This window comes from Gadus macrocephalus, chromosome 8 (genome assembly GCF_031168955.1).
Source record: "Gadus macrocephalus chromosome 8, ASM3116895v1".
NCBI lineage: Eukaryota > Metazoa > Chordata > Actinopteri > Gadiformes > Gadidae > Gadus > Gadus macrocephalus.
In genome coordinates, this window is record NC_082389.1 from 7435963 (window position 1) to 7446110 (window position 10148).

A 10148-nucleotide genomic window follows, 5' to 3' on the forward strand; every position below is an offset into this window, starting at 1 on the left:
CTTGGGTGGGGTGGGGGTGGATGACTGAAGAGGGGGAGCCTTTATGCCCGAGAGGAGGAGGAGGACTTGGGGGGGGGGGGGGGGGGGGGGAAGAGAAATTAGCTTGGTAGGACTATTGGGGTCAACAACAAGAACAGTGATGAAGACAAAGTGGCAGCCGGCCGCGTTGGTAAATAATGGCACACAGGAAGTAGGTAGCGTGGGAGTAAACCACCGTAGAACATAAACTAGATGGAGATCTAATACATTTTTAGAAATTGTTTTGTTCCATCTTTCATTCCAGCATTTTAATTGGCAGGATCGCTGGCCTGCCTTTGTAACCTCATCCCGTAATGGTTATGTGTGGGGAGGACATCCTGAAGCTAGAGGCAATATAATGGAGGTCTGGTGGTTGCAGTTCTGTAACCTGTTACCGGTTCCTGAAGTAGGGCTTTTACCTACAACAAGCTGCACAGTCAAATGTAATAGCTGGAAAACCCATTTGCATTCAAGGAATTGTTTTCTACAGTTTGTATGTACGAATACAAGTGGTACAAACAAATAAATAAATAAATAAATCTCAACTCTATATTAAGGGTCACCCATTCATAGGACCCGTTTTCAAAGCCTTCTAGTGAAAAGAAAAGCCTATTGACCACTAAGCAGGCTACTTCCTTGCATTCGCTTTATTTTGGAAGAGGCTAAAGTAGGTCACCTGATATCTGCCCTATGTCAGAGCAGAGTCCATGAAATGTACTGCGCTCCTCCCATCACCGCCTTATCAAGCTCGGCCTCGATTACACAAACAAATGCTCGGGTCACAGTTCCGACATGTTTTGCATTCCGTCCGAAAGTTATCGCTTTCGGAAACACCCATGTCTGTCTGGGCCCTGCCTTTGCGGTTCCATCAGGGCTCTCATTGTTTTTTTCTCAAATGTTTTCCTCGGTTCCTTATTCCCAGAGAATCGAGAATTTAAAAAGAATAAAAGCGTGGCACACACAGCGAGCGACCTCAGAGCGAGCCATCAACGGGCGCCGGCATTCAGGGGGTGACACTTAAGGCTCTGCCCTCACCGGAGAATGAAAGAGCTGGAGTACGGCGGCATTCTGCAGCAGAGAACCAGCCTCGGCATGCCAGGGCTCTGCTTTTAATGCTCGAAGTTGCAGATGTTGCCCGGTGTTAGGCTGTGCAGCCGCTGATCAAAGCTGGGGATAGTGACCCCCCCCCCCTTCGCTGGCCTACTTCTAATCCCCCCCCCCCCCCCCACCCCACAGCCCTCACCCTGCATGTGGTGAAGGCTGGGGGTGGACCTCGGAGGCCGGGGCTGCATTGGGGAGGAAGAGGGTTTGACCGCTTTTCTTTCTTGCAAACCTCATCCGTACGCACGCACCAAGCACAGACGAGCACACACACACATGCACGCGCACACACACACACACACACACACACACACACACACACACACACACACACACACAAGCCCTTCCGGAGGCACAGGGCAAGGGCAGCTTGATGGATGGCTGAGAAAAGGGGAGGAATTAAAGCACCCCCCCTCCCCCTGCTAACCTCCCCCCCTCTTCTCTAAGAATGAGTGGACAGGCCCGCAAGAGTGACAGAGCAGCATGACATTCTTTAGCCTCCATTCAGCCGCAAACCATTCAGCACCATTCACTCTCGCTTTGCAATGTCATTTACTACCTCAACGTTTACTATCTATGTAAATATCTATACATAGATATCTATCTATCCATCTATATTTATCTATGCGTGAAAATACAACTACTACATTCCTATTTAGGACTTTGTAGTATTTCTGACAGTCATTTCTCTTTCTGGAAACTCTCACACACACACAAAGTGGCCCAAGGCACTCCGGTATTGAAGGGCTCTGGGATTGGACCGGGGAATAGAACAGATGACCGGCGCACACAGTCATCTGTGCGTGCGTGCGTGCGTGCACGTGCGTGTCTGTACGTGTGTGTCTGTGTGCATGTGTGTGCATGTTTGTGCGCGCGTGTTTCCTCGCCAATGGTGTGGACGAGCGGTAATCTGGGGAGAGGAGCGCCGAGAAAATGAGAAGGCTGGGGAGAGATAAAGAGATATGGGAAAAGAAATGGAAGCTGTCGGATGGTGTGAGGCAGGGATGAGAGGGAGGGAGGGAGGGAGGGAAAGAGAGAGAGCGAGAGCGAGAGCGAGAGCGCGAGAGGGAGAGAGACAGGAGAAAAGCGAGAGAGAGAGTGAGAAAAAAAGAAAGAAAGACAGAGACACAGAGGAGAGAGACAGACAGAGAGAGAGACAGAGAAAGAGAGAGTAGAAAGAGGACACAGAGAGGATAGAGAGATGACAGCTTAGGGGGGGTGTCTCTATACGATACAGGGAGCAGACTGAATCTGACGCGACCCTCCTCCCTGCTGTCGCTACAGAGTCAGAGGGGGAGCGGCAGCTCATCCTCAAACACACAAGTGCTTGACTCCAAAACAATTCATCAGGGCTTATATGTGTATTGATGGCCCTGGTCCTCAGGCGAGACCACTTGTGCCTGCCCTGTGATTCGTCATCGGATTGGCCCTCCCTCAGCCCAATAAAACAACCCGTCACCACGTGCAAAATGACACACACACACACACATACAAATATGCACATAGTACACACTCTAACTAGTACGACAGAACTACACACCGATGACACACGTTTTCTCTCTCTCTTTCTCTCTCTCTCTCTCTCTCTCTCTCTCTCTCTTACTCACACATATTGGATGTGAGGTTTGAAATGTGTGAAATCTGATTACACAATTACATAATGAGTCAACAGTGGGTCGCTTAGCCGGGACTATTAGCTGTCAGCTGGGGACTATGTAGAGTGATGCTGCAGCCCTGCGCAGCGCACCGCCGCTGCGCTAAAGTTCTCTACAGTGTGCTAGCGTTCAACACGACTCAGCATTCTCACAGGTGTTGACCCTGGCAGCAGAAAGAATGACACAAATCTAAATATTGCAGAATTGTGTTGTTCAAATAAAGGAGCCAAAGTCATTGTCGTTTTGAACACGAGTCCTTCATTATACTAATGTACCAGAAAGAGGTGAGATATGGAAATCTGTCTAAAGTGACAAAACCAAGTGGTGCTGTTCTTCAGAAACTCTTCTGAAAATATAAAAGTGTACAGTACGTGTGCTATTATACACTATATACACTTATAGTTAGTGTACAGTGAGAGTGGTGACGCAGACAAGACGCCGGCGAGAGCTGCATAATGGCCGGCCCCCGGGCGGTGCCTTGGAAAGCTGGGTGCTTCATTAAGCCTTTAAATCCCCGCAGAGTCCTTTAAGTCATCGCGTCACCGGCTCTCGCCTCCTCAGTAACTTACAGAGGTAAGGAGAGAGCAGAGACAGATACGGTCGGCGGGAATGCACTTCCTCCCTCCCTCTCCACCTCTCTCCCTCCCTCCCTCCCTCCCGTTCTCCCCCCTCCGCGCTGTTTCAGAGTGATTGTTCCCCCTAAGCCTCTCTCCGGTGTATGCCAAATGCCAAGAATGTCGCTTGCTACCCATCGAGGAACAGGTAGTACAGAGGCGCTTATGCAACAACCGGCCGCAAATTCATTTCTGGTCCCACGACCTTGGATGAAAACAAGTCATAGTAACCTCTCATGCAGAGCAGGAGAATAAAAGAATGTCAGAGAGATACGTTGTGTGTCTTTGAATCCTCGATCGTACGAAGATAGATAGTTTGTGAAATCAAAACAAAACACTGACTATGTGTTTCATGGTGGCGTCAGAGAATGGGTTGTCCAGTAACACGACTACAGGAAACAAGCTGATGAAACCAAATGATTTAGTAGATCTCCATCCAGGGATGAGGGAAGGCCTGTGCCCACACACACACACACACACACACCCCCCCCCTACCATGATGTCCACCCCCCTGCTGGGAGGCTCAACCACTAATATCACGGTTCCACTACACATAGTACTCAATGGGCTCGGACACAGTGGGATGTTGTGACACTTTCACACGATCCCAACCAAATCAAGCATGGAACCCTCCCCCTGCATTTCTATCCTGCACCGTTTTACGTAATTAGTCCACTGGAGCGACACATAATGGGCCTAAAGGCTAGTCATATTGTCGTTGTGCTGAGGTTTATTCATTTATTATCCCTGCATGCTAAGAACACCATGTATTACCATGTCATGAATCACAGTGGGAATCCTATGAATGGCTGAATGGATATAGATTATGAGCATTGATAGTTTGCTCATGTGTGGATTTGGTGATATCATCCATCCCCATTCAGACTCCACTATAACCCCACAAGGTAGCCCATAGCAACACAAAGCCTTTTGTTTTCATCTAGCAACTATCCAAGATAATTCGGGGCAGGCATGGGTGTTTGCCTGCTGGGCTGACCCTAGTGTGTGGCAGTTGTATGGGCAGCTCTGGCCAGATTAGTCTTCAACCTGCCACAGAAAAGAACCAAGCCCTTTGATCTCCAGCCTGCTCTACACACAGCACCGTGTGTTTGCTTGGGTGTGTTGTGTCTGCAAAGTAGAGAGAGTGGACGAGAGGCAGAGATAGGGAAAACCCAATAGAGCTGGCAGAGTTCTCTCACTGGCCGCTGAGGTCTGCTGTGTAAACTCAAAGCGTGACCTGACCCCATCAAAGTCAAACAGGCCTCTTGCAATGTCCGGGAGGATTTGGCAAGAGACACCTCGGGCAAATCAGCAACTTCAGGCCGCGCCAGCCTTCATCCACTCAGCACCCTTAATCCAGTGGAGAGAGGCACACAAAGTGCAAACACACACAATCTGTACTGGGCTTATTGTATTCGTTTCGGTTTTAAAGGGACTTTACTGACCAGTGGCAACGGCAACATGCTTGCTCCCCACCAACCCACTGAGGGAGGGGGGAGGGGAGCTGGTTGATGCTGGACCTTCTATCACCCAACCTCAAGGAGTTTTCAGCGGCAGGCTTACTGGCAGCCAGTTTAGGATCGCCCGCCCCCTTCTCTCTCTCTGGCTCCTCCTTTAATTTTCGGAGGAGCAGCAGGTAGGGCTTTGGGCATATATTCCAAGCAACATTTCCCTTTTTGATGTGGCATTGTATTGACAATGTCTAATTTAACTACAGCCACGGTATCACAATATTCCTATCACAATATCAAGGCTGAATCCTTGGAGGGAGCTTTCTTGAAAAATATATAATCCCTACTAATTGGTGCGGTTCATAGGATACACACGCACAAATGTACACACACACACAATTGGTTCATAGAAGTTAAACTAAAGTACTTTCATGCAGGGAGAGTGTTGCTGTTTCATAGTCAGACATTGTGAAAGTAGGGTCTGTACAAACATCACGTCGACACTGTGGCCAGGGAGCCTCACTAATTGTTGCACTCATTATTCAAAGTTCAACAGACCACAGCGTGGTATCGCACTGCATGCTGGGAAACCTGAGATGCCACACCACATTCACTTCCTTTCCAGAAGACGTTCTTGACATTCTGGACGAGCCAGTGTGCATTCTTGGCGTCCGTTCCCCTGTGCGTGTGCATGTGTGTGCATGTGTGTACGTGTGCATGTGTGTGCGTGACTTTCTGAAGACACAAGGTCAACAGCGCTATTTCTGCCTTCCAGCACGGACGTGTGAGTGTCTATGTAAACACTTTCGGGCTGATGTACTCATGTCACTGGTGCATGCAATTGCAAGAGAAAGACTGTAGTATTGGCATTCATAACGTGCATAAATATTATTATTAAACTGAACAGTATGAAAAAAAAATCTCCATTGAGTCCTTTGTACGATTGTCCTACTCATATTATGTTCACCATGTCTAGTCTCAAAAATTTTAATATTCTGCTGATGGGGCATTTCACTTTCTTACACTTCATATTTGTTTTGAACAAAGATGTCGGTGGAGGCAGGGTTCTGTAAGTGTGTAATTGGCGGACACATACTCAGCAAGCAGTAGTATACAGTCTGCAGAGGTTCAACAACACCTATGGACTGGCCACTGTCGAAATACACTTGTTCAAATCCACTTCTGAATACTTAATCTACATACACACATCTACCCACACAAATGGGTTTGCTTTGGTACAATATCTCTGTAACAAAACAGCAAACAAAGCATCAGTCCGCCCGTTGCAGCGCTGGTTTCCAGGCCAAGGCTCTGTGCTGTTTCCATGCAGAAGTTCTGCTGTAACCGGACGACTGCTGGGTCTGAGATTAGGATTCATTCAAATTGTGGAAGGTGTGTTCCACATACCATAGCAGTATGATGTTAATACCTAAACACAACAATAATTGTATTAATAAATGCTCCGACAAGCAATGGATGGTCTATGCATCCCAATTTGTCTAAAACAAATGCAAGTGGATCAACATGAGCCAACAATTTTGCTCATGTTGATTTCGCGATGTTGCGATTTGCAACTTCAACATCAACCAATCACCGCGAATTCAGGGCGGTGTCGCAATTTTAACCAACCACCGCAACTTTCCCGCAAATTTGACCAATCAGTGGCGTTGTCTTGAACTGACGTAGACAAACTACCTTCCGCCTTACTTCCGTGTTTACTACGTTCAAGCGATTCAAGCATTCATGCAGCATATGCGCGTCCAACGTTTCACACTTGCCGACCAAAATAACTGCGAAAGATCGTGAAAAGCAGTATCCTGGTATTCTACATGAAAGCGGGGGAAAATTATTTTGCACTGCATGCAACATTGTGGTGGAACATAAGCATAAATCTTCTATTGATAAGCATTTTGCCACCGCGAAACATTTAGTACAGAACTGCAGGCAGGACGTCAGACGACGAAGCAGATCACAGATGACACAGGCTATTGCATCCAATTGTCAATTGTCAGCGCAGAAAGAATCAATTATTCAGACCATTTCTCAGTGTTTTAGTTCTTTTAATTAAGGTTTTTTTCAGTAATAACTTAATATTTAACAAATTACTCAGGGAAAATTGCAGTAATAACTTCATATTTAACATCTGGAAAATCGCAACTTTCACTTCCTCTCGCACTGTAATCGCAACAAAAACCTAAAAAACACCGCAACTTTCATCGCAACTTTTTGGAAAAGCTCACGCAACATCAGGCATTTTAGGCCGCAACAATCTAAAAAAAGGCCCGCGAAATCTTTGAGGGACTGGATAGAGTACATTACTCATTGCGCTGACAGGGTCAGTAGCTAATGTTTCCATTCAGGGGTCATCTGGACAGATATCTGTGCGGTCAGCATGTTAAAATAAATACTGATCAAATCGCTTTGGAACCACATCTGGTTAACAACGATTGATAACTGCTCTCGGTATGGGATCGTCAACATCAGCGGTATTCTCTGATACCAATAACCTCCCAGCGAACGGCCATCTGTCTGTGTCCCCCTATCAAGGTGCCTGGAAGGAGAGGACATACAGAGGGAGTCAGTGGGAACGAAGGCGGGGTGTTGCTGTGAATAGTGATGGGCTGCTACAGGCTACAGGCTCCAGGGCGGTCTGTAGGGAACTCCAACAGGCAGGAGAGGGAGGGAGAGAGGTAGAGAGAGAGAGGGAGGGAGGGAGAGAACTAAGCCGGCTCACATGGGAGCTGAAGTGTCACAGGAGTGCCAAGAGGCATCACCGCATCCGCCTCTCTCTGCCACACGTTGGATCTCTACCATCTCAGCTGACTGCTCAGGCAGGCACGAGATACGGCCGCCACATCCGTGGTCGAGCATGCATGTGCATTCTCATGAACGCACGGCCGTTCCCCCCTCCTGCTTTACCCCCCCCCCTCCCCCGCCCACTTTGTGTGCTTAGTCACATGAAACCAAAAAAACAGGAAGGGTGATGAAATAAAGTTATTTCGATGGTCAGCGTTCTCACGAGTTTTGGTGATGGCTGAAAATGGGGCCGCAAGAACGGCTCTCCGGGTTTTCACCTTCACGCCAACCTGCCCAGCCTCTGGAGAAAATAAAACTCTCTGGGACAACATATAATTGTTCTGAATGATGACAATGGCAGAAAGAGGCCCCATTGATGTGGATGGGGCCATAGGTACCACCACATTCCAACCCTTCATCATGTAGAAATATTCGATACAGAATTCATCGACAGATCAAATGAGGCCACCCCCCCCGAAAGATAAAGTCCAACATCACACACTCTGGCTACATCATCATCATCATCATCATCATCAGCAGCAGCAGCATCAGCAGCAGCAGCATCAGCAGCAGCATCAGCATCAGCATCAGAAGCAGCAGTGGTGATGGTAGCAGCTGATGAAGCGGTAGCAGTGGTGGTGTGATTAATGAAAGAGCTTCTAGAGCTCCGGGGGTTGGGGGGTGGTGAAGGGCCGGGGGGGCTGCTTACCCGGCCTGGCAGGCAGTTAGTTTGTGTGACAGCTAGTTGTGCTGGGTGCCAAGATGAACAGGATATGTGAGGCATCTCAATGACCAAACTGCATGCAGGCTAAGCGCTGGGGGGGGGGGGGGGGGGGGGGGAGAGGGGTGAGGGAGGGTTTAATGCCCATCCTCATCCCCAACTCCACACTCCTCCTCTCCCTCCCACGCAGGCATTCAGGGCCTTTTCATTAGAATGACAATGGGGGCCAAAAAGGCAGAACAGGGCCCGATGTCTGTGAGCCATAAGTTGAGGCGATTGCTTTGTGGCGAACCCATGCGTGTCCATGAGAGCAAGGCTACAACCGGAAGAACACACACGACTGAAGAGGGAGTTGATCAAATTCCCACAGTGGAACAGGCTTAGAGAGAGAGAGAGAGAGAGAGAGAGAGAGAGAGAGAGAGAGAGAGAGAGAGAGAGAGAGAGAGAGAGAGAGAGAGAGAGAGAGAGAGAGAGAGAGAGAGAGAGAGAGAGAGAGAGAGAGAGAGAGAGAGAGAGAGAGAGAGAGAGAGAGAGAGTTTTCACACTTTCACACAAAGTCTACAGTCAGTGTGCGTTCTCATCTATCTTCGGTGCAACTGTACTTGACAAGATTCGGAACCAATAGACGTCTGGAAGAATACCAACACGTTAACCACTCATGCCTTACTATGAGTTCCTGCTGTTGCTGCCTCTTTACTAAAGTAAAAAAAAAAAAAGATCTGTCTGTAACACACACACACACACACACACACACACACACACACACTGCTGGGTGTATTAAAAACCACAGATTGAGAGTGACCTACAAAAGAAATCGAGCAATTGTGTGGGTTAAAAAAAGAAAAAAAGACGCGAACTTGCAGGAGATGCTGGAGCCCAGAAATCAATTTAACACCAGCTGAAAGTAACATTCAAATAATAATGAAATTATTTACCTGCATAAAATCGTAACAGGGATCCAATTTCTGTGTTCATGCCCTCCTCCTGAACTCGCCACGGGTCCTTAAATCCAAGTTTAAAGAGGAAGTCAGTCTGGATCTGGAGAGGCCTCTCATCTGGACCGAGCCTACGCACTGACTCTCCGTGCAACTGGACATATATCGTGGGGCAGGAATCGCTCCCGTTCCCGGTTTGCACGGATGAGGATACTGGTTTCAAAAAACCCTGGAAATGGTCGGCGTCTTGCCCGTCAGGTGTTGTACCTGTGGAACACACTCTTGACAGCGAGCCGGCGCTCGTGCTGGGCGGCAGGCTGCCCATGCGACCGGCTTTATGCACGTTGTCTGGCCTTGCGACGCCGTTTAAATGACCAGGGTTACAGTGCATGTATGTGGCCGGGTCTGCAGCAATGCCATTGGAGTGATGCTGGGGGACAACAGGGTCTATGCTGGACGTGTGACAATCAAGCTCCAGCTCATCCGACGAACTGCCGTAAGTGTCATGGCCCTCCGTGTCGAATACGGGGCTCAGTATGGACGCCTCCGTGCCCAGGATCATGTCGTCGCTCAGGGAGTCCCTGTGTTCACTGAGTCGTGCCCCGGAGCTGAGATCGTCAAAGGCGCTGCTCTCCACGTCGGAGCCCGAATTCAATCCGTAGCTGTCAATACCATTCCGCTGCTCAGAGTCCTCGTCGATGGGGGTATCCTCCACGTTGGAATTAGAATTTAAATCGTCAGACAAGGAGCACATCGTGTTGTCGTGTGACTCGGAGTCTGGGGTGAAAAGTTTGGAAACAATTTCTTGTTGCTGTTGTTGCCTTTGATCCGCATTCTCCATGAGCAACAGCCTCAAC

The 10148-nt window shown here is 48.5% G+C and overlaps 1 protein-coding gene across 1 annotated transcript in view; it reads right to left on the reverse strand.

Moving 5' to 3' along the window:
* Positions 1–10148, reverse strand: part of LOC132462813 (PH domain leucine-rich repeat-containing protein phosphatase 1-like) — a 44254-nt gene that overhangs the window by 33077 nt on the left and 1029 nt on the right. The window contains 1 exon segment of the mRNA XM_060058571.1: positions 9292–10148. This exon segment is cut by the window's right edge and continues 99 nt beyond it. Within this exon segment, the coding sequence (XP_059914554.1) occupies positions 9292–10148 (857 nt within the window).